At 37.8% G+C, this 25354-nt stretch overlaps 1 protein-coding gene across 1 annotated transcript; it reads left to right on the top strand.

The window, feature by feature from the left end:
* Positions 1-347: 347 nt before the first annotated feature.
* On the top strand, positions 348-24856 carry ZNF292 (zinc finger protein 292). Its single transcript, XM_009700407.1, has 7 exons — positions 348-498; positions 1023-1101; positions 2478-2613; positions 11750-11952; positions 14449-14585; positions 15831-15972; positions 17248-24856. Exons 3-7 carry the CDS (start codon positions 2496-2498, stop codon positions 24433-24435), a joined length of 7788 nt encoding a protein of 2595 aa, XP_009698709.1. The 5' UTR covers positions 348-498; positions 1023-1101; positions 2478-2495; the 3' UTR covers positions 24436-24856.
* The last annotated feature ends 498 nt before the right edge of the window (positions 24857-25354 follow it).

Raw genomic sequence — 25354 nt, 5'->3', positions numbered from 1 at the left:
ATGAGTTTTCAGTCCCTTAATTATGACTTTCTGAAAAACAAGTTAAGTATGTATGTTCCCAGATACGCTATTCAGGCTTCTATATTTGGAAAATATGAATGTAAAATGAATTGTATGGTGATACCATAAGGGAGAAGTGTCAATCATAACATTTTTATATGATCAGAGCGTGATTGTGTGGGGAATCGTAAGTCCCAGTGTTAATGAAACAATAAATTTTAAGGAAAAAAAGGCATGCTTTGACAACATGTAATTCATATTAAGGAGAAGGATGTAATCATTAAGAAGGATAGTCTACTAGTGTGCCTGAATTTTGGGGTTGTTTTTTCCTTTTCCTAAACAGACTTTGCTGGAATATGCAGAAAAGTGGAAAACATCGGAAGACCCTCTGCCCCTGTTAGAGGTGTATACAGTGGCTATCCGAAGTTATGTTAAAGCACGACCTTATCTTACCTCTGAGTGTGAAAACGTAGCCTTTGTGCTTGAACGTTTAGCACTGTGAGTATGTTTTTCAGTTACTAAAACCACCCTGTGTGGTATTAGCTTTTCATTGCCTAAAGGCTTTCCCAATCCAGTTCACAATCTGTAGAAATTCTAAATAGCTTGGGAAGCACCTGCCTTGCTCATGGTGAATGCTGTATGTGAGAGAGCATCTGTGGTTGTTGGAAATGGGGCAGTCTTGAGAAGGACTCCTGATGTAGGACTAGCCAACATCCCTGCCTTGAAACACTCTGCTACTATTGATCTGCATGCAATCTGAAAGTGCATCAGTTTACACAGGCTGTTACAGGGTTGGGCCTCAAATTCAATTTTTTTAAAAATCAGTGTCTTCTAGAGAGTTTGCTTTCACAGTTTCTGCAAGAGTTTCCATGACCACGTTTTCTTTGTATGTTCAAAGCCAGCAAACTGTTTTATGACTTTGGCATTTCAAACAATTATTTGGATGCTAGAATAAAGAATTGGTGATTATACATTTTAAAAGCCAAAAATTGCCTCAAATGATATTCTCATTTGACTTCCAGAAGCTGTATTGAACTTCTACTGTGTCTGCCTCTTGATTTACCTGAAAATAAATGGGAAGAATTTCAGGCTTTTGTACAGGTGAGTTTGATTCATGAAATGAAGACTTAATAGCTTTTAAGAATGGTTTGGAAACCTGGGAGATAGTAAGTATGTAGCATGTCTGAAGACTTGTTTCCTGGTGACTGATAAAGATCAAGGCCTTCAGCTGGAAATCCTATGTACTCTGCAGTAATTGCTGTCAGTCATGTAATTTATCTGTCATAGTTCATGTTGCAGCTGTGGAGGAAAAAAATACTTTCGGATACTTGAAAGGAAGCTCGTGTTTTAAAAGATATTTGTCTGTTAACACTGTTAGAAAAGAAATAATATATAAGTCCTTCTTTACTGTTTATGGTTGTACATTTGAGACATTATGAGTGAAAGATCTATCGATACTGCAGGATTGCTAGATCTCCCATGGGGCACTAGCTGGTTCAGGATTAGAGCTCTGCTTTAAAGGAGGGTGTTGAAACAAGTTCTGCTCCTTAGTATTTGTCAGAAATCTGTAGTGGGAGGTCCTGCCTACGGGGCGGGAATACGTGGAGGTTAGGGAGGAGGAAGGAATAATAGTGAAAAAGACAAGATACAGCTACCTGAGGATTCTCAGCCTAAATAACATAGGAAGATGCAAGGCGGATTTTTAGAGTGAATTTTGACTAGCAACTGCCTGATGTAAATCCATTCTGAAGAGGTGTGTTTTGTGTTGGGATGTTCCACAGCCTTCAGAGCAGGTAGAAAAGTAAAAGAAAAGTGAAGAGAAAGAAATGAACCTTTTTTTTTTTTTTAAGGACAGGTGTTAGTTGTGCATTGCTACTTAAGCCACAGATTTTTGCAGTTATTTAGTTTGCTTACAAGCATACATCTGCTTCCAGAATTCTAGTATCTAAATGCAGTAGAAACTATTTTAATTGATTTTAAGACTCTAGCTTACCTTAATCATATTTGCATAGAACCATGCGGTGAGGTCTTACAGCTTAAGTCTTTCACCTTTACCAAAATATTTTTTCAGTGTCTCCAGTGCATAAAAATTGAGCTGCTGCAGAGTCTGAAAAGAATGAGTTTAGGCAGCTGGTGCCAGACCAATATGTGGACCAGAGAATTTGCTCATCTATTTTTAAAAGGGAGGCCTATTTCAAAATTTAGTTTCAGAAATTTAAGAAGTAGCCCTGTTAATAAATCTCAAGGGAAGTTTGGGGCACTCAATCATTTTGGTTTCTCAGCCTAAATCTTAGGTGACAGAGTCAGAAGACAACCTGTGTAGGCTGAATATTAAGATTGTTTTGTTATACATTTAATTCTTTATCTGGTAAGGGTTGTGTTTTTTTTTTTTACATAAGGTATAAAGGAGTATAAAAGACATATATTAAGAATATCTTTTCTTAACAATACTTTGGTTTGTAAAATATATTCTTCAGGTGGCTCATAAAAACTTGATGGAAAATGGCAGCCGGGAGCTGCACATTTTAACTACACTTACACAAGAAAAGGGAGTGTGGAAGAACCCAGTGTTGTGTGGTATTCTTTCGCAGGAACAGCTGGATCCAGATAAAGGTAAAATTTAAAATTATGACTGGCATAAAATATGCCTCATTTTTATAATCATTGAAATATTATTATGATATATGGAAGTATTTTCTTGAATATAGTTTATGTGATAATTTATAAGCTATATAAATAAATATACTTGTAAGCGTTGTCTGAATTATTAAGACAGTATGTTCCTAGAAATGTACAAAGAATTTAATGTTGGTATTTTGCATGTACTATAATCATGGCTGGAGATCTCTTGCCGTTTTCTTTGTAAGCCATGTGAAAGGAGATTACATACGGGCTATTTTACGATGCGGTCAGTTCAGTACTGGTATGCAGAAACTGTTTGACATAAAACAAAAAGTGAAAAATACGGCATTTACTCAGTTATGAAATGCAAAGGGGCTCATTACCAAAGATTCATTTAGACCAGAGTTTTGAGTATGGCTGACAGCAGTTGCTAAGGAAGATTGTATGATCAGCAGAGACTTACAATGATATTTTCCTGATGTATTATTTTCATTGTTAATGACTTGCAATTCAGAAGTGGTATCCTTGTGTTAATAAGTCTTAGCTGGTTTTTGATTCTTTGCCTAATTGGTTTTAGAATCTGTATGAACCGTCACACCTAAGCGTCTGTGGCAGTTACACAGTTCTCACATCAAGTAAAGTAGTTCCTCTTACTGTCTGCCTCCTTTTAGCCTGATGCCTGCCTATTTCATGTGATATTCTGTATTTATTAAAAAGTAAACTATTCTTGTGTCTTTCAATGAGTACATCATAAGACATGATTTGTTAGACTGCTGTCATATGCCATCTTCTCTCTTCTGTAGTGTCTATTCCACATTAACTTCTAGCTTTACTGTCCCATTCCTCATATAGAGGACCAAAGGTTTATTCAGTAGCCAACATATATATGTACTGATTTTCTGCTTCATTCTGCATTCCTTTCATAGTGTTTCCTAACATTAGACTTGCTTCTTGACTGAGCATTGAACTGATGTTTTCTTAAAACTGTCTGGTTTAGTCCCAGTTTCTTTCTTGAGCAGTAGTACCTATTTCAGTGTTAGAATTTTCCCCTAACACACAGCCTATTTTTCTGTAGGTACAGTTAGGATGGCAATTTTTCCGCATGAAAATAATTTTGTGATTTTTATCAACGTTTTAATTTTGTCTGTTATGCCACGTTATGGAGTGCAGTCATCTTCAGTCTTTTACTGTTGACATGTTTTTACTACCCTGCTTTTATCAGCATGTTTTGTCACCTTGTTCTCTACCCCTGTTTTCCAAATAGTTATGAAAGTGCTGGACAGCAGAGATCCTGGTACAGAACCTCAGGGAGCCCACTGAGAGTTTTTCTTTTTCCTTTTTTCTTTTAACTGACAATGTGACTGTGTAAGGATTATTTTTATTTATTTTTTTACTACCAAGATAGGTTGATAGCTTTAGGGGGTTTGAGGGGTTTCTTTTAATGCCTTTAGAAAATTAATTGGATCTCCTTGATTCACATTATCACAACTCTCTCAGATAAGTCCAGTAAAATGTATAATGTGGTTTATTATTTTTTTAGAAAAGCTGTGCTTACTCTTCCACGGGATTTGCATTTTGCCGCTTCTTTTAATAATTTATTATGCTTCTAATACGGATTTTGGATTGGTATGCAATTCTGAGTCCCCCAGAGTGCTCTTTTACTAGCTTCATATCAACCACCGTCTAGTCCTCTTAAGAGTAAGGTACTTCTAAGAGAGAGATTTATTTAATATTTTACTTGCCTTATATTTGAGTTTTTTTAAGAACTCCCTCTTGAATCTGGTTTTGATGACTATTTGTTTTATCAGTGTTTTCCTGCAAAGATTTTTATGGACATTTCAGAATTCCCTTTGTTCGTGCACGTTGTTTGCTCAAGGATGCTTCTGCCTTGGACTTGACTGACTGACTCCTGTTAAAGTTATTACTTGTGTCAGCGGCAAGATTGTCGTACTACATATCCATGGTTTTGTTGCTCAGTTGACAAGCTGTTCTCTAACTATTGTCATCCTCTGTAATACTGCATTGTTTTATGTTATCTTCTTGCTAATTTGAAGGATATTTTAGTAATACCAAAACTCCGTTGCCCAGAGAGCTGAATTTCTTGTCTGTAATCCAGCACTCCCACTGGCTACCGCTTACTCTCTTTCAGTGGACAACTGTCTCTCAGCAGTCTTCAGCTTTTAACTCCAGTATAAGAGTCTTTGGAATATTTGTAAACTTTGCTTACAGGATTTTGGTTTTGTTCTTAATGTTGCCTTTGCCATTTGCTATTTCAGAAGTTCTGCAGTATTTAAGTAGTCAGCTTGTTACACTGGGATGTTATCATTTGGCAGATTTGATCAACTCGATCTTTGAGTAATAGTTAATGTAAACATTTATCTATTGGAGATGAAACAACTAATTAAGACTGGAGATGTTTTTCCTAGTACCATCCTCTTAAGCTTTTGTTGCCTGTATTTGCTGTTTCTTCATGTTTATTTTATTTCAGTCTTGGTAGTCTTAATTATGACCTATTCAGAATAATTATAACCTATTCAGAATCTTTGACATAACTGGATATCTGCTGAATTTTAGGTCAGTGATTATCTCTTCTTGAAGGCCTCTGTTGTTGACTCCTGTAGGAAGCACAACTAGGTATCTGTTTCATCTCTGAGATAGATCCTTTTGAATTCCTCTATTTTCAAGTTGTACAAACTCAGGACAGTGTGAAAGACAAGTTCATTTTTTCTGACCATGCAGCACAGCTGGTTCATTCTGATTACAGGCAAGCAAATGCAGGCTTGTCTGGACTGTTCTCTTGCTCTCTGAGTTTTGGGAATGGACCGTTGCATGACTTGCACCTAAATATGAGCGGGAGGTACTCACTCGCTAGTTAGGGAGCCTGTTCTCTGAGTGCCATGTCATTAAGTAATTGACTTACTCCTGACTGCCTTGGGTACAGCTCAGTTTTCTGATTAATGTTTGTCTGTAAGGATTCATGCAGTAAGGAGCTCAAAAAAAGTAGAGGAAGGATACCCAATTGTTTGAAGCACTGACAAGAACAGCGAGCCTGTCACTGATTTCTTTGCTCATGGGTATTACTGCATTACCACAAGATGTTCATACAGTACTATGATACAAAATAGTAAAATCTATCTTGCACTGTACTGCAGGAACTACATGCATACAGTAGATACAGGTTTGCATTTGTGTGCACATATAAAATCTTTTCACACTGGGAATATTCTCTGGCCACTTGATTTTTTTACCTGCTTGGGTGACAAACATTGGCATTGCCCTGAATTTTTAGCCCATCTCTGACCACAAATGTTGGGAAACCTGGCTTAAGTTACCAGATTCTGTGCAATAGATGTCACCAAATAAAAGAGAATCTCCCCTTGGGAACTGTTGTAGTGCTGATACCCCACTTGAGTTGTTTCTGAAGAAAATTTATCTCTCTGCCCCTGCAAGTGGAACATCAGCATTGTAATTTGGGGCTGTGCTTGTTCCCACAATGCTAGTCTGTTTTGTATGGAGGACTAACCTGGAAATGGGAATTTGGATTCCTAATGGGCTGAGAAATATTTTTTTTTTTTTCTTTTTCTTGACTGGTGACTCCAAAGAGAATTTATTTGCAGAAACTGAGCTGTCAGCAGTGTCTTTGGGTGACATTTGTGGGCCCCCTAAGTGGATAGCTGGAGTTGACAGCACTACTTGTGACTGCCATCTGAGAGATTTCCTGAGAGAAACTCCTTTCACCTTTCCCAGATCTGTTTGGTATTGTGTCGTGGATCAGTGAGCATTCATTTGAAGAACACCCAGGCAACCTTCCACTCCCTCAGAGCAGTTCGGTGCCAGAAAGAGCACCTTCCCCCAGTTCCTCATATCTTGTTTCTTGCTTCTGTCCCTTGCCTTTGTCTTTACCCAAAAGGACCCACAACAATTATGCGACTAGACCTGCAAGTTCTTAATTCAAATTCTGGTTCCTCAACAGTATTCTCTCTTAAAAATGTGCTCAGGAGCTGTAAACTACTTGTTTGTTTATGTGAATTTTCTTCTTTTTCCACCTAAACCTGTCTCCTCTGCCTTCTAAAGAATATCTGTCAAATTTTGAGTTTTGTCTATGTAACATTGTGGACATTTTAGACTTAAGAGATCACCCAAAGTTACATGATCCCATTAGGTCATGAGGATAGCAATGTACCAATCTTCTCAAATAGTATTTGAGAAATCTCTTATGAGCACAGTGGTAACGTTCTTTGCTGTGGAGCACCACTCAGCCAGTTTCCATCAACCTCATATAGCAGGAACAACTAGTCTCAGTACCAAAGCAGAAAGAAATCTGGAAAGATATCCTAGATGTGTGAAAATAAAATATCCACATCATTAAATTCAAGATGGCAGTATTAGCTGTGATCACTGACTAGTCTGAAAGTAAATGATTCACCTGCTTTAGCACTGGTCAGCTGTTTTCATATTGCTGTTGGACATAGCATTGTGTTTGCATGTTGACTGGACTTGCTACTATTTCAGGTTTCAGCTGCATGACTCCTTTTTTTTTTTTCTTGAGATTACATGTGATGAACAAGAAGCACTTATATTTGGAGCGAGGAATTTTCCATGTGTCTCTGCTTCATTAATTGGTTAGGGAAGGAAACCTTAGTAAGATAGTCTTAATTCTTTACGTGATAGTGGGTCTTTTATCTTCCTGGCCTCCTCCTGAACTACCAGATAGCTTAATTTGAGATCAGGACTGATTTTAATCTTGAATTGAAGCTGATCTGAATTCAAGACAACCAGAATTTATGTTTCTTGAAGTTGTGTGGCTAATCTGTTTGGCCTTATTGTTTAGCATACCAAAGTCTGAAATTTGAAGTATGCCTAAGTGTTTTGGGTAATGTGATAATCTATACAACGCTAAAACACTCTACTACTGCACTTCCATCTTCAATTTCTGTCAGTGTGGCTTGTGCTCTTCAGCGTGAACCTGTTTTTTCCATCCTCGAGGTTGTAATTTTCTTGTAGTGATGGTGAAATCCTTCAGAGCTGTCATTGGTATCTCCTCGGCTGGTGCTGAGGGTGAGTGGAAGAACTGTCTAGAGGAAAAGGATTTGAGATAACCCTACAAAAAGCCAGGCTGCTGCTGCTTTATTTTATCTGATTCTGATTATCCTTAGGGATTTAAACCTGGATGCCACGAATTAAGTTCTTGAATTTTTCATAAGTTTAAATGTAGTAGGCAGACTTCTGAAGTATGTCGCACTGAAAGAGGTTCAAGGATACAACCATTGCTATTCAGAGATTATTGCGGTGGATAACAGGCAGGTTAGAATTTAAACAGCCAGCACAGAACTATTTTCAGTAATCAGAGCATCCACCACCAGAAGTAGAATGACACCAGCAGCCTCATTTAAAAACAACAAAAAAAGTGTTTGCTCCTGGGTATATTCAAAGCAGCCACCTGGAACTTCTTTTACCCTTTCACCAGACATTATGCCATCGTAGAAGCATCCAGGATTGGTGCTGCATTCAGCAGAGTTGTGCTGAGATGCTGTTTGCATGAAGGATTCTGAGACCCAGCTCCAGGTAAATATGAAAGTATCGAGTACAGTTCAGAGTCAGCCACAGTGTGAACGCACATGTGGACTAACACTTGAAGATGACTTAAGAGGTTACTGGCTAGTAACTGAAGTTCTTTGAGATGGATAGTCCACGTGTACATTCACCTCCTGCTTTCATCCTCCTTGGCCAGAGTGAGGTTGAGAAGACACAAAAGTCCATGGTAGATTAATGTATACCTACCCAAGAACTGGTGAAGGGTAGAGTAGTAGGATTATGTGTGCCTTAAGTAAGGCAAAAATTCTTTGCTTTGTGCTCTACAACTCTTCCAGTCAGCCAAAATGTGACATACATGTGGACTGTCCACTGTAGAGAACTTAGTGCTACAGAACTGTGCTTGCAGCTTATTCATGGTTCTGTGTGCTACTAATCTATGGATTAGCTTTTCTCTTAATTCATGTATGGTATAAGCATTACCTATAATAAAAGTTCATAGTAGTTCTTGTGGGCTTGACGTGGAATCACTTGGTAGTGTGACCTGAGACTCCAGCTATGGGAGTCAAGGGAATAACGGGGAAACTGTCTAAAAAGTTAGATTCCAGTATCTCCAAGTTTATTTGCCAGAGTTGGTAGATCATAGTACCATCTGTCAGATGTTACCTGCTCATCTGCTTTTTTTCTCGTTAGTTCTGTAATCTTACGTGAATTCTGCACGTGCCTTGCACAAACCTAAGTTTGTGAATTCTAATGAATGGTGGAGCGTTGCACAAAAATGACATTTAATAATTTTTCAAAGAATCGTGCTATTGATAAACTAGATCATTCTCATTAAATACTTGTTTTGTGCTCATAGAGGTTAACTGACTTGTGCTGAAAAGCACTGTGCCTCAAAGCATTTTTATGAAGTTACATTTGTTATGGTAAATTAACAATTTGTCTGCAATAACCTTTGAAAAAGACACTGCACTAGAAAATGTTTCTATAAAATGTTAATTAAAAAAAAAAGGCAAAATCTTATAATCTTATTCTTAAGACTCTGCCCCAATGTAGACTGGCTCCTGCAACCTTGGTACCATTTTTTGTCTTGAAATGTCATACATAGTTCAGTTACGAAATAAATATAATTAATACTTGTGTTTTGGATGAGCTTTCAAATGTTAACTGTAATGATTATAATCACTTGGATTAAAATAAAGGCTTAAGAGCTAATATGTAGCTTTAACCCTGAGGTCTTTCTATATCTTGTTCAGAAGATAACAGAAAATGTCCTGATGCTTATGCAAGGTAGGCTGGCTGAAGCAGTAAACACTAAAGGAAGGGGATTACTGAGGACTGGAAGATAGAACACAGTCTCTAAAATATTAAATGCAGTAATTATTATAATAAATCAGAGTGCAACATCTTGGGTTACCAATACAGCTTAAAGTCTAAGGTCTTCCTGTATCTTGTTACAGAAACAAGGTAAAATGTTCCAGTGTTGTTCCAGGCAGACTAGCTGGGAGTAAACACCGTGGGTGAAAGGATTACTGGTACCTGGTAGGAGAAAGAGCAAGGCTAAAACTATTGAATGTAATTAATCGCTGGGTCATTTGTGGGTTGACAAGAGTATGAACATTTTTTTGTAAGGCACCAGTAATAACATTAAAGGAACATTTATTCTGCTACTTAAAAGGCAGATGTCCTCTCGTAAACACAAAGATGGCTACCGTCTGCCAATTGTCTGTTAGTGCACTCTAGTTTTCCTTTGCTCCTACATGAATAAAAATCTGGTTGTATCTCCATCGATACGGAAAGAGGAAGAAAACTCATATTTGACTGAATATTCTTACACACCAGTGAGCCATGGCTGATCATTTGTAATAATGCACAAGGATCCTGAACAAATAACCAAGTTGGTTGAAATGATAATTCAACCATAAATCTGCAAATGCATGAAAGATAATGATGGGATCCAAGAGGCCTGATTTCTGCAAAAGGCAGTATTTCCTGCCCTAAAATTCTGTGTGCTAAAATGATAAAAAAAGAAAACGGTTGACCTAATTTCAGTTGCAAGATAGGCTTTTAGTAATATCCTGTATAAGTAACTAGAAGAGGGAGAAAATATGAGATAAAATAAGACAGTCATGAATCAAAAGCTAACTAGGATGGGAGGAAGCAAAGAATAAAATGAGATGATCTTTTTTCTTTCAGTAAACCTCATGTTCGATATACGAATACTCCAAATACTAGAGAGGTAATTAGTTTTGTAGATGCTGAAATTACTTAATTATTTCATCAAGACCAAACAGGACTCTGAAGGTCAAAAAAATACAAATTAGGTGAGTGGGCAACACGACTCAAGTGAAATTAAAGGGAAGTAAATTAAGAGGAATATAATGAGTATTTCTACCAAGATGTGTCAGAAAGTGAGCACTGCAAGTGTCCAGAAGGTTTCGGGAAGGGGTGATGAAAATACTAAAAGGCTGAAGAAAATCTCATTTAGGAAAGATCAAGATTTTACCCCAACACTGAAATAATATCATGAATCTTCTGTTTTTGACGAAAGAATAGAAACAAAAAACATTAGAAAATTCTCTTGTTTTTTTTAAAAAGATGAGAGAATGTGTCATGAAATTAAGATATGGATAACTGAAAACCAAAAAGATTTTTCACGCAGTGTGTAACTAGCTTGTGGAAACAGTTGTCACAGGGAGGGGTTGATGTCAGAAGGATTAAACAAAAGTCAATCCAGTTTTAATAACTGCCTTTAAATATTTTGGAGGTAGTACTAAACCTCATGCTTCAAAGCTGTAGCAATTTTGATCTTGAAGATCTGGATGAGACCTGAGATGTATACATAAGAGTAGGAACACTAACCTGTGCTCCCCTGTTTTTGTAGGATTCTTATGCCTTCCACTGAAGCACCTAGGGTTCGTTGTTAGCATAGACAGTAGAGGTTTAACTCTGGTAGCAGCGTATCTACAAAATATAGTTGAATAAAATACAGCCATTCCCCTGTCTTTGAGTTTTAAACTATACATAGTCAAATGTATACAAGAGAAGCCTCTTTTTGTAGGAAACTGATTTGGCTGAAAAACTTTTAAAGGAGTTTAACTACATTCTACAGATGCGTAATACAAAATATTTAACAGAAATAGGAAGGACTTCAGATATTTCTACACTTGTCACATTTATCCTTTCATAGAAAGGTCTTCAAAAGGCAACTATTAGCAAAGGCATAGCATAAATATATAAAGAAGGATGTGAGAGTAGTGACTTTGTGTTGTCTTTCTGTAGAACTATAATCAAATGGTATCTAAATATTTTAATATTTATATGCTTTCTAAATCTGTTTTGTGTGCAGCTATTTTGCCAAGAAATTAGAATGAATTAAAACCTGCAAGTAGGTAAAAGATCTGTAGCAGGGAATCCTTAAAATAAGTCCAGTTCTCGGAGATGCTCTTTTTCTCATCTTTGCTTCATACCTTTTGTATCTTTTTTGATTTGTATACATTTTAGGGGTTAAGCATGAATGAGTAAATGCCATCTGTTAACTCTGCAACCTGCTGTGAAATGTGTATGTAATACGTTGGCTTGTTTTTCTTTGAAGTGAATGAATTTTTAGTGTTTGAAGGCCCTGTCCTGCTGGATATGCGTATTAAGCACCTAATGAAAACAAAGCAATTAACGCAAGCTACTGCGCTGGCAAAACTGTGCTCTGACCATCCAGAAATCAGTGCAAAAGGCAATTTCAAGCAAACCTACCTGGTCTGTCTTTGTTCAGGATCACCAAACGAAAAGCTAATGGAAGAAGTAAGTAAAAAAATTAAGAACTTTTTTTTCAGACATTTCTTTAATGATAATAAAGTCATTAATCATAGGCTGCTTCTCTGTAGAAGAGGTTTTTCTTTTAAAATATCTAAAATATTTTTGGTATTTTGTTTTTTTGTTTAAGTTGCTTTTAAACTGACTAGTAATGACTCAATTAAAACACTTATGGAAATGTAATATTAGGTCGCTAGCAGGCATTTTCTGGCTCTGCCACAACTTTGATTTTGCTTGAAGTATTTTAAAACTCTGCCTCAGATCTTATTAGTAAGGTCAAGGTAATGGTTTTCCCACTCTTACTATTTTGTCTAGCTACTATTTGTAGCTTTTTTTGTAGTACCTAGTACATAGAGTGGGGCTCTTTAGATGCTACTTTCAGTTCAGAGAATAAATGTAACATTTTTTGACCCAAATGCCTGGGTGAAATTGAAGGTGAAATCAGATCTTTGATCTGGTTTGAAATATAAAATCCTTCTTATTTAAATGCAAAAGTCAAAGAAGAGATGACAGCTTTGCGCTTCTGCATTCTTTCAGGCGACATCTTCATTTCGCACTCCACCCCAAAGTTTTGTCTGAGCTTTTTGCCTTCTTAAAGAAAACCCGTAACTGCAATTGTCAGTTTTCTTGACTGTCTGCATGTCTCTGCTCTCTTTTTCTCTCTCTCATCTTTTTTTGTTAATAATAAGTATTAAGCATGTTGAAATTGATCTTAAAGGGATGAAAACTATGCAGTGATTAGAGTTGGAAAAGTTTCCTACCCTAGATACAGACTAAATTCTAAGATGACAGCTTCTCACTGGGCGTGTTCTTCCGATGCACAGTAGGATTGGATCGGTCTTACCCTCCCAGCTCTGGCTGCTGTAGACCCTGCCAGAACAGGCTCGGGAGGAGCTGTGACATGGCTGTGCAATCCTGTGTGTTTGCTGAAGACTCTCAGTGGACCTTGGAATTTGTGACCCTGCAAACATGCTTCCTTCATTACTCAGCCTCGCCACACTGCCAAAGCAGAATGGGCTCGGTCAGTGGATGAACTGTGAATCCCATGGACAAAAGGAATGGGGTAGCCTTGTTTCTTAGGATGCTATAACATACAGATAACTTCAAATTGGGTTATCACACAGAACATAATTCAGATATTTCCAAACCTTGGATTGCTTGAGTTGCTTAGCTTTGCGGCTTCAGCTGCAGCACAGTTTGTAGTATTACTAACCGTTCGGAAAGGTTCATGTATTACCAGGAGAAGGCAGATACGCTATTAACATGTCAAGGTGGACTTCTGAACGGAGAAGAATAGTCGTTTCGTAGTGTGAGAACAGTAAGAAAATGGAAAAAACAAAAGGTAAACTGTAAAGAAGTATAGCTGACTCTTTAGCAGTGTGGAAATTTTGGTATCCATTCAGAATAGCCAGAAAAGTGTGTGAAATGCTAGACTGACAGACTTGGTGGCTGTACAGACCTTTGCTGGAAGTTGGGTCCCTTAGGAACTCTGAGGGGCTGGAAAAACAATTCAGAAAAAAATTCCTTTTATAGTAAGTTCAGCTTCCCATATTCTTCCCTAAGCTTTTAACTGATGGTCCCTCTCTGAGATGGGGCGCTGAGCAAAGCAGACCTTCAGTCTAAATTGGTACTACAGTTATGTTAATCCATCCTCTCTGAGGTCTTGAGAAATGCAGTTTTCTTGAGAAGATGACTTTGAGGTTATTAAACCTCAAATGATGTTCATTGAAGGGTTATTAGTATATTTACAAAGTACCGATTTAGAGGAAGAAATTAATTGCTGTACCCTTCAAAATTATAGTTTGATTGCTGGACCAAATTCGCTGATTCAGTACTGATAACAACAGTCTAATACTACTGGGTAACTGTGTTTTGCTACAAAACTAAGTGCTTCCATCATTGCTTGAACAAATAAGTTATGTTGCAGAGACTGTCATGCTCTTCTAGAAGAAAAGCATTCAGTTGACCTGCTTCTTACTGTGCAGCTTCCCTTTTCTTTTTGTCTTTGATTTTTTAAAAATACTGGAACATTCATGTTAAACTTTGGATTCATTAATCGCCCAGCTATTGTATTAAAGCAGTAGTAACATCAGTGACTAGTAAACTGGGTTAGAATTTCAGGTAATAATCTTTTTGTGTTAGGCTGCAATTTAAAGTTATAAAGTTGCTTATTACAATTACCATATGTATGTAATATATATGAATAATTAATGTTGTACTTTAAAATTTTTCAGTGCCTGAACAGTAGATACAAATAAGTCTTATGTCTGAGAAACAAGTTTATTTTCACTTGAATAAGTTTTTCTGGTGGCATAATCAGTTTTGACACTATCTAGAAACGCACTAATTTGCTTTCAAGCTTATCTCTGATAGAGTTAAATATTCACTGAGTTGTAAATTACTGTCTTTTTGCAAAGGATCAGATGACTGTATGTCTGAAAATGAAATCACTTTCTTAGTCTTAGTTTCTTTCCTCCCTTCTAGATTGCAGAAGTGGATTGCAAAGATGCTCTAGAAATGATCTGTAACCTAGAATCTGATGGAGATGAAAAAAGTGCTCTAATTTTATGTGCAGCATTTTTATCTCGTCAGCTGCAGCAAGGAGAGATGTACTGTGCCTGGTGAGTTTGAATATTGTTTTCTGTCTAGTGGAACAAAAATTAGTTTTAGGAAGATAGAGCTGATAAAATCTGTGAGCTAAACAGGAATGAGATACGGCTCTTGGAAAGCTAAAAAGGAACAGGAAAGCTAAAAAAGAAAAGGAAAAAGAAGTATTTGACAAGATTAGCTTCCATTATGGGAATTTGAAGGCTGCGTGTATGATGAGGTATTTACAAATACCAGTAGCTGGTTAATAATTTTTCTTGACAATAATCTTACACTATAGAAACAAGGAATTTAGTATCTGGAGGCAGCTAGTCAGCATTATGTCAACTGTATGAGTTGACATGCATGAGTACTGTTCCCATCTGTCCTTATTTCTTAACACAATATTTCTTTCTCTAACAAACTTCTAGAAAAGGAGGAGCTCTTTACTACTATAACCAAAATAATAAGGTAGATGAAGATACTTACTGTTGAAGACTTGCTTTCATTAATGTGGAACAAATAACTGGTCTTTGTTGGCTCATATTTGAGTTGTTAGGGTCTGAATTTCCAACTGCTAACATTTTGGTTGTACTTCCAAACCTGTACAATTCCTGAAGAATTTGGGTTGTTTGTGCACCTCCTTTTTATGTGCAGCAGCAGGAGGACATCTGCTAATGCAGGATTTTGCTTTAACAGATTCTTCTAAAGTTTTGAAGATTGCACCTTTCCACAGGGTACTAAATACTCTTGGCTATTTGCACATAAGGAGGAATGAACTAGTGAGTTAACGAAGATACAGTAATACTGTTTGGTTTTGGGGGCTAATTTCTCACTGAACCACAGTTAGATTCAGTTCTTAAAGCAGAGCAGCTCAAGAAAATTGTATCTACCACAGAGAAAAGCCATCCTCTTATAGCTGTTAGTAATTACCAAGAATTCAGAAGTGTAAATTCCAGACTGTGAAGAGTAAACTGCTTTGCAAGGCTTTTTTTCAAGAGCACATCATGAGTCTGTAAATTATGTAGCGTAAATTGTGGTAATATGGGCTTTATTCTTATCTGTCCTTCAGGAATTGAGTCATTGTTATAATTTTGAAAATTAGATACTAATAGTGTGGGTATATTAATAAAAGCTTTCCTCTGTAAGATAAGGCGTGAATAAATTCAGATTTTTTTCCTTTCCCAAAGAAAAAATAGAAACTGTTCTCAGCCTTGCATTTCTTGTGATCAGATTAGTAGTTGCATTGCTGGCCCTGAAATATTATTCTCTTGTTCTAGGGAACTGACTCTTTTCTGGAGTAAACTGCAGCAAAGAGTAGAGCCTTCTATTCAAGTTTATCTAGAGAGATGTCGTCAACTTTCTGTGTTAACTAAGACTGTTTATCACATTTTCTTCCTGATTAAAGTAATTAATTCAGAGGTAAGGATACTCCTGAAAGAATATTTTTGGCACTTTTAATGGAACTGTAATCAGGAAAGTTTATGAAAGCTGCTTAGACATCCTGTCTCTTTGTGTAGCATCAGCTTTGGGGCAATCCTAACAGGTTTTAGGAAAGGCCGTAGTAACTTACTTCTGCATGTAAACTATAAGTTGATTCATTTTGAATCATTAAAACTTGTTTATTCCTTTGGGGAAAAGAAAAAAAAATAAAATTGGGGGATAAACAGAAGAGCTGGATGCCACAACTGAGATGAAGGAAGAACTAAAGGTGACGTTATAGCCTCTACTATTGTCCATGTCCTCTAAATGAGGTATTTTCTGTTAGCAAGTCCTAATGTTCCTCTTCGTTATTTTCTGCATTTCAAATATTACAGAAACTGGAGAGGAAAAGCTTATGAAGAGAGGAAATGAAGGCTATATATTATTATAAGAAAATTGCAGAACATTTTAAAAAAAACCAAAACAAAACAAAAAAAACCAAAAAGACAACAAACTCCTTTTATTTGCTAGTTAAGGATGCGGTTTGTTTTGATAAATGAAATACTTATATTTTGTGGACTTAGATCCAATGTTGTATTAGAAACTCTGTTCATCTGTCTCGGCTAACCTTGTTATCTAATTTTCCTAGTTTCCTCTCATTAGTAGTTGCACTCTTTAATGTTTATAGCTAAATTGAGCTCTTCTGAAAGCTTTTTTAGTTGGGAGATTTCTGTAATTCAGTATATTTATTCTACAAATAAAAATTCCCCTTCTTTTGCAGTGTTCTTTTATGGCTCATCATGAGCTTCTAATCTTAAAGACTATTTTTTCCAAAGATCTGAACTGAATTGGAGTTAGGGAAAGGAAAATCACTTCCACAGAGTTATGTGATACTAAGAGCTCTGTCTGCTCCATGCCATATTGATTTTTCTCTAGCGAGCTGTGGATCATTTCATTGATGGTAGAAACTGGAGACAATGTGGGTAGTAGATTTGTGCATTCATAAATTTGCTGGACTTTATTCTCATGTATACAATTAATATGTGTTTTAGTTGTATGTAAACTTTCACTTTTTTTTAGTAGCATGAAGACAAATAATGCAACTTAAGGAATAGCGTCTAAAGACAAACCACTGTGTTTCTTGAAGTAAAAAGTATTATTATAAACGCCAGGTGCATTTTTTCTGACACTTAGGGTTGAATAATGACATCTTTTATTTACAAATATAGAAAGGCTTATGATAAGTGAGTTACTAAAATTAGTCTTGCTTTACAGATTGATGGTGCTGGACTTGCAACTTGCATTGAACTATGTGTGAAAGCGTTGCGCTTGGAATCCAGTGAAAATACAGATGTCAAGATATCTATTTGCAAGACTATCTCCTGCTTGCTTCCAGATGATTTGGAGGTTAAACGTGCTTGTCAGCTGAGTGAATTTCTTCTCGAACCCACTGTGGATGCGTATTATGCTGTTGAAATGCTATATAATCAGCCTGACCAGAAGTATGATGAAGAAAATCTTCCAATACCAAATTCTTTGCGCTGTGAGCTCTTACTTGTACTGAAAACTCAGTGGCCTTTTGATCCAGAATTCTGGGACTGGAAAACTCTCAAGCGTCAGTGTCTGGCACTTATGGGAGAGGAGGCATCCATCGTGTCATCAATAGACGAACTAAACGATAGTGAAGTTTATGAGAAGGTTGAGGATTGCCAAGACGAGACTAAAGAAACTTCTGTGAATGGTCTTGCTGGCACTTTTGATGAAGCTACAAGCCTTCTTAAGGGTATCAGAGATGAAAAGCAGAAAAAGAGAGAAATTAAAAAACTCAGAGAGAGGGGGTTCATATCAGCTAGATTTAGGAACTGGCAAGCTTATATGCAGTATTGTGTGTTATGCGACAAAGAATTCCTAGGTCATAGAATAGTTAGGCATGCACAAAAACATTATAAAGATGGAATTTACAGTTGCCCTATTTGTGCCCAGAATTTTAATTCTAAAGAAAACTTTGTTCCCCATGTAACTTTGCATGTTAAAAAATCTAGCAAAGAGAGATTGGCTGCTATGAAACCACTGAGAAGACTGGGAAGACCTCCTAAAATAGCACCTGCCAACGAGAATCAGAAAACTGATTCTGTATCCAAACAGGAGCAGCGACCCATTAAGAAGAACAGTCTCTATTCAACAGACTTCATTGTGTTTAATGATAACGATGGCTCAGATGATGAAAACGATGACAAAGATAAACCTTACGTACCAGAGATAGTGCCAGTTCAAAAGCCACTCCCTGTTAATGAATTCACCTGCCCTGTAACATTTTGTAAAAAAGGCTTTAAATATTTTAAAAATTTAATAGCACATGCAAAGGGGCATAAAGATAATGAAGAAGCTAAACGTTTTCTTGAAATGCAAAGCAAGAAAGTGATTTGCCAGTACTGTAGACGACATTTCGTAAGTGTTACTCACCTGAATGATCATTTACAAATGCACTGTGGCAGCAAGCCTTATATCTGCATACAGATGAAATGTAAGGCTGGTTTTAACAGTTATGCTGAGCTGCTGACGCATAGGAAAGAGCATCAAGTCTTCAGAGCAAAGTGTATGTTTCCTAAATGTGGCAGAATCTTTTCCGAAGCCTATTTACTCTATGATCATGAAGCACAACACTATAATACCTATACCTGCAAAGCCACAGGCTGTGGAAAGGTATACCGTTCTCAGAATGAACTGGAAAAGCATGTTGAGGATCACAACAAGCAGCCTGAAAAAGTGCAACAGCCTGAAAGCCAAACTAATCAGCCTGATCTTAGTCAACCTTCTCAAGCTAATGAAAATTCCAATGGAGTTGCTGTTAAAGAGGAATTGACATCTCCTCCGGCTGACAACCAAAGTAGCTTTACTGAAGGAGAAAATGTCATCTGGAATCAAATCAAAGCAGAACCAGCAGGGAATGAAAGTGTAAATGCATCAGCAAGTATACTACGGCAAGGTGATTCCTTGCCTAATGCTGGTTTGGAGCAGTCTTCTATGGGTTTAGTGAAGACAGAAGTGGCAGTTCCAGCAAGCAGCATTAAGGTGCCGACTGTTAACCAGAAGATTCGAGATAACTTTGTAAAAAGAGGTAAATTGGTTGCTACTGCCAGTAAACTAGATACCGCTAAACCTGGAGCCCAGCAGTTGTGCTCATCGGTTGACTCTTGTCTTCCAGTTTTCCAAGAGAGAAAGGAAGAAGACTCTCTCAGTCAGACTCAAAATATTCAAAATATTTCTGTGACCTCAGACACACTAAAACCAGAAGCCCTTGAATCAAAAAGCTTAGAAAGACAAGTGAGCGTTGTAAATCCATTCAGTGTGCAGAATCAGGCAGGATATCGAAACAGTGTACCCATTTCCAAACTTGAAATTGAAGACAGTATTAAGGCTGCAGCTAATCTGTATAATCTGCCTTTAAAAACTTTAGAGAGTATTACATTTATTCCTTCGCAGCCTAACATAAATAGCTCTTTAGTTCCAGCTGTGTCACCAGCAGCCCCAATTCAGAAATTTAATTGTCAGGTTGAGGGGTGTACTCGAACGTATAACTCATCACAGAGCATTGGCAAACATATGAAGGCAGCACACCCTGACCAATATGCTGCTTTTAAAATGCAGCGTAAAAATAAGAAACCACGAAAATCCAGCAATCTGCAAAATGTGCCGAATGATGGGAAGATTGTATATCTTATGCCATCGCAAGTGGGAAATCCCAGTGGTGCTGTTTTTACTGCACAGAACAAACCTAGTTTGAATCCCACTTGTTCCAGTCAAGTGCAACATGTCTCAAGTACACTTTTCCCAACCCACCTAGAAAATTTGGCCAATCCTATGTTGCCTATAGTGGAAAGTGTTATAAATCCAAGTCTGTCTACTCGTATTAAAAGCGAGCCTGAGAGTGTTTTATGTTCACAAATGGAAAATCTGTCTGGTGCAACCTTACCTTCCCAGTTGGACGATCTGGCAAAAACAGTTATGCCTCTGAATATTGATGGTGGTTCAGATCCTTTTCTTCCTTTGCCTGCAGAAAACGGTCCGATGTCTCTCTTTCCTTCGTCAGCAGAGAATCCTCCAAATTCGGTCTTCTCACAACTGGAAAATAACACAAATAACTTTTCATCGCAACTAGAGGGGAACTCTAGTTCTGCTTTCCCAAAAGAGGAAACTGTTGATCAAATATTTACCTCACGATTGAGTAATGAAAATAACTTCAGTGAAACTAGTTCTCAACATCCAGCTTCAGAAAAGGTGAAAAAAGATCGTGGCCGGGGCCCAAATGGGAAAGAAAGGAAGCCAAAACATAACAAGAGGGCAAAGTGGCCAGCAATAATTAGGGACGGCAAATTTATCTGTAGCAGGTGTTTCAGAGTTTTCACCAATCCTAGATCACTTGGTGGTCACTTATCTAAGAGGTCTTACTGTAAGCCTCTTGAAGGATCAGAAATTTCTCCAGAAGCTCTGCAGGCTAATGGACAGTCTTTGCTTGCCAGTATGATTCTTTCCTCAAATTCATTAAACTTGCAGCAACCCCAGGAGTCAGCCTTCAATCCAGAGTCATGTTTTAAAGATCCATCGTTCCTCCAGTTACTTGCAGCTGAAAATCGTTCCACAGCCTTACTGCAGACTATGTTTCCACGGGCCAATGTGACTAACTTTAATACCGGTGGGAATGAGGAAGGAAATCAAATTATAAAACAAGCCTTGGAAACTGCAGGCATCCCGAGTACCTTTGATAACACAGAAGTACTTCCACACGTAGTTACAACAAGTTGTGTCACTGGTACGACTCAGATAAACGCAGCTGTTCTCCCCAACTCAGCCACGACCCCTCTGCTGCAGACAGCCTGTAACCCCACTACCCTGCTAACAGACCAAAACAGGACCCTCAATGCCAAAATTCCTCCAATAAATGAATGCAAGAGTTTGCCTGTTTTTGCAACAGAAGACCTAATGTTAAAGACTATGGAAAATGGCGTATGTCCTAGCTCGTTTTCTAATACTGTTGCAACAGCACAAAATTTTGCAGGGAACAGTTCACGAGTTTCAGTTATAAGTAGTCCCAAGAATTCAGGATCAAGCAACTTGAATAAGAAGGGAACCAGTGCTTCAAAGAGGAAGAGAAAAGCAGCTACGCCCTTGCTTGCACCCAATACGTCGCAGAAAGTAGCAGTAAATAATACAACAACGATGGGACTTCTTACCAAAAGCACTGAAGGAAACGTGCAAATGCAGGGAGAAAGTTTTCAGTCCAACTTGCTGGCAAATTGTGGCTCTCAAGCAGTGGTGGAAAATCTCACGCAGAAACTCAATAATGTTGACAATCAGCTATTCATGGCCAGTATCAAAGAGAACTTCAAAACAAATCTCGAGGCTCATACAACGCTACCCCCTTTAACAGTAAAAACTGAAAATGGGGATTCCCAAATGATGGCTGTAAATTCTTGCGTGCAAGCAAATCCGGAGGAACAGATTTCAGAAGACAATGTTATGCAGAACTTTGAAAAAACCCTGGAAATAATTAAAACGGCTATGAATTCGCAGATACTTGAGGTGAAAACTGAAATTCAGGATACCGTCGCTGCTTTAGGACAGAACTCGCAAGTAAATAATGCACAGGCTTCTTCAGGAAATCCTGCACACAGTGTAAAACTACCTGCTCCCGCACAGTTTGCCATGCAGACAGGGAATGTCACCGCTGCAAAGAGTAGTTCTGCTCAATCTGAGACATCTCAAAAGGATGATACTCAAATATTGGAAATTTTGGAGGGCTTGCAAAAACTGAAACTAGAAAATGATTCACCCGTTCAGGTCTCTGAGACTGTTTCCCAGGGTCCTCCAGCAGATACGCTAGCACCAGCAGTTCCTGTTGTATCAACCGAAAATAAACCCCTCGTCCAGATATCTTCAGAGGCAAGTAACATTCAGTTTAGTGATAAAGTTAATAAGCCTTTTGTATGTCAGGATCCAGGCTGCAATTACAGTGCTATGACAAAAGACGCATTATTTAAACACTATGGCAAGGTTCATCAGTACACTGCAGAAATGATACTAGAAATTAAGAAACATCAACTGAAGTATGCCCCGTTCAAATGTGTTGTAGCTACTTGTCCAAAAACGTTCACAAGAAACTCTAATCTCCGAGCACACTGTCAACTTGTACATCATTTTACGACAGAGGAGATGGTAAAATTAAAAATTAAAAGGCCTTATGGCAGAAGAGCTCAAAATGAAACTGTAAACACAGCCCCGCGACCTGTTGAAATAAAAACTTTGCAGACACTAACAATAGAAAACAAAACTGCAGCTCCATTGGTCAAAGAAGCTCAGATAAAGGAAGTTGTAGAGCCTGTAAAAGTTTTGGAAAAACTTATACCAGAGAATAATATTCCTGAAAGACTGGAAAAACCTCCCCAGGTGGTTTCTGTTCCACTGGAGCAGCATAATGCAGCCTCTTTTGGTAGTACAGAGGCAGAACCCAACGTACGCAAGGTTAGAAGGTACAGGAAGGAAAAAGAGGAGAGAAAACGTAGGAAGCCCGTAACAAAGACTCTGGAGTTTCCCACTAGATACAGCCCTTATAGACCATACCGATGCGTCCATCAGGGCTGCTTCGCAGCTTTTACGATACAACAGAACCTAATCCTTCATTACCAAGCTGTGCACAAATCAGACCTCCCTGCCTTCTCTGCTGAAGTGGAGGAGGAGAATGAGCCAGGTAAAGAGGAACGCGATGAGGTGGAAACCAAACCCGCTGTCAGAGAGTTCAGGTGTGAGGTGAGTGACTGCTCTCGCATCTTCCAGGAGGTTACCAGCTTGATACAACATTATATGAAGCTTCATGACATGACCCCAGAGCAAATTGGAAACATGAAATCGGCTCCAGAGGCGGGACGGTTTTCTTGTGATCAGTCTCAATGTAAGTCTTCGTTTACAGCGTATGTTAACTACATTGTACATCTTGAGGCAGATCACGGTATTAAGATAAGGCCCAACAAAGTAGAAGATGACGGCGTATTCAAGTGTGACTGTGAAGGCTGTGACCGTATTTATGCTACTAGGTCTAACCTCTTGAGGCATATTTTTAACAAACATAATGACAAGCATAAAGATCATCTAATAAGACCCAGGAGACTGACACCAGGTCAGGAAAACATTTCAAGCAAAGCAAATCAGGAGAAACCATTGAAGTCGAAACAGAGAGGACTGAAAAACAGATCAGGAAAAGAAGGTAACAGGCTGTCAGTGAAAACAAAACGAAAGAAAAATGTGAACTTGGAAAACAAAAACTCAAAAGCAGTGCAAGTTCAAGAAAATAAGGCTTACTCACTGAAACGCGGCAAGCACGTGTATTCAATAAAGGCTAGAAACGATGCCTTATCAGAATGTACGAGCAGGTTCATAACTCAGTATCCATGTATGATAAAGGGATGTTCATCCGTAGTTACAAGTGAAAGTAACATAATAAGGCATTATAAATGTCACAAGCTGTCCAAAGCATTTACTTCCCAACACAGAAATCTTCTTATTGTATCTAAAAAGCACTCTGTCTCAGAAGTAAAGGAAGCCTCTTGTGAGCAAGAGGAGACTGATAAAAAAAGTGATGTGAAAGAGCCTGAACCGACTTCGATAGTGAGCAATAATGATTCAAGCACAACTACATTACCACAAAAGGAAACTGAAAAAGGTGAGAAGGATGAAGTGGATGAACTGACAGAACTATTCATTACTAAACTGATTAACGAGGATTGTTCAAGTGCTGAAAATCAAGCAAAAATCTCTTCCAGTGTAAATAGTGACTTGCAGGAGACCAGCTCCTGCCCCTCAGAAAAGCAAAAATCAAACAACTTAAAAAGACCAAACAAAGAAAAAAATGTATCTCAGAATAAGAGGAGGAGAGCTGAAAAAACTGAGGAAATACTGCCCGCTGACGCGAGTAGCACACACAGGGAGGAGGAGACTGCTGTCGCCATTCAAACGGCCGAAGAGCAACCTGCAGCTTTTGACTGGAGCTCGTTTAAGCCGATGGGTTTTGAAGTGTCATTCCTCAAGTTCCTTGAAGAGTCTGCTGTGAAGCAAAAGAAAAACACTGAAAGAGACTACCATAGCAGCGGCACCAAAAAAGGATCCCATTCGAACTCGCGAAAATCCAATGAGAAGACCTCCATAGCAGGTAATAACATCACTTGGTCAGGTTCTGAAACTGAAACCCTTGTACCGTTTGCCAACCCATCACAGCTTCCGTGTGGCGATAATGTAAAAATAGTTTTAGACAAAACTCTTAAAGACTGCACTGAGCGTGTATTGAAGCAACTTCAGGAAATGAAACCTATCGTCAGTTTGAGAAAGCTCGAAGGGCGTTGGGAGGATAATCCAGAGGTTACAGCTGCAAAAGTAATTGTTATGGGTACCGAGGAAGGGGAATCAAAATACTGAAAACCTGATGTGTTTAACTATGACCTGTAATAAAATTTATTTTGAATAGGAAGCCATCAAGCATGCTAGTAACTGTGGAGCTCTTTTATTTTGAAGTGATTTGATCTAGCAAAAAACATGACATGAGTCATGTAAATGTCTTATTTGTTTTTATCCCTATGGGACTTGAAGAACAGAGTAATTGCTTCAGTTTTGTAAATACTTGATCAAAACCTCAACTTTCTATCAGATTGTCCTTTCCATGAACTAAATCTTTGTGAGTTGTCTGTGATTGGTATCTTTCACCAGGTTACTGCTCATGTATAACAGTCTCTTTATTTGTAGATACATTTCTTTTTTTTGTATATATTTATTATTGTAAATCATTTGCTGCCACCAGCAGTCTGTAAGTCTAAACTATTAAATGACACATTTATATTCGGAATTTTAATTTGTAACTAAGTGAGCAAGTTTTTAAAACTGTCCTTTAATCATTTTAAATTAAGAACTTTTGAACTAAAACTAGCTAAGTCTGCCATATCCAGTTTATTTTGCATAAAGCATTTATTTACAGGAGAGGAGCTGGATAAGATCACATTTCGTAGGTTAAACGTACTGACACACTCTCATTTTTGTAAATTTTAACATCCAGTATCTATGGATGATATTCATATGTAGTTAACTCATAAATATAATAGTTTTCTTATAGCTACATTTTTCATTGCTTTTAATTGGATACAAAGCATTTATGATTCCATAATAAAAATGGAAATGTGAATAAAAATAGTTTGCTACATTGGAGATTTAAAACAATATTTGGTATTAAAGAATCCGTTGTGAATGTGATAGAAAACTAGTAGTGTGGAGCAGTGTATATATTTGAGGTGGTGATTTGTGAAGTAGCCCAGTATTGCCTTAAATAAAATCACATTTCATTTCT

The sequence above is a fragment of the Cariama cristata genome, unplaced genomic scaffold, assembly GCF_000690535.1.
Source record: "Cariama cristata isolate BGI_N322 unplaced genomic scaffold, ASM69053v1 scaffold15635, whole genome shotgun sequence".
Taxonomy (NCBI): Eukaryota; Metazoa; Chordata; class Aves; order Cariamiformes; family Cariamidae; genus Cariama; species Cariama cristata.
The sequence above is the reverse complement of the archived record's forward strand: the minus strand, read 5'-3'. Positions and strand labels throughout refer to the sequence as shown.

What these genes read in the sequence shown, in the direction of transcription:
- ZNF292 (XM_009700407.1), top strand. Translation starts at nt 2,496, where the DNA reads ATGGAAAATGGCAGCCGGGAGCTGCACATTTTAACTACACTTACACAA. An exon ending in ACAGCTGGATCCAGATAAAG is followed by an intron (nt 2,614 to 11,749) that starts GTAAAATTTAAA and finishes TTTTCTTTGAAG; the next exon opens with TGAATGAATTTTTAGTGTTT. An exon ending in GGAGAGATGTACTGTGCCTG is followed by an intron (nt 14,586 to 15,830) that starts GTGAGTTTGAAT and finishes CTCTTGTTCTAG; the next exon opens with GGAACTGACTCTTTTCTGGA.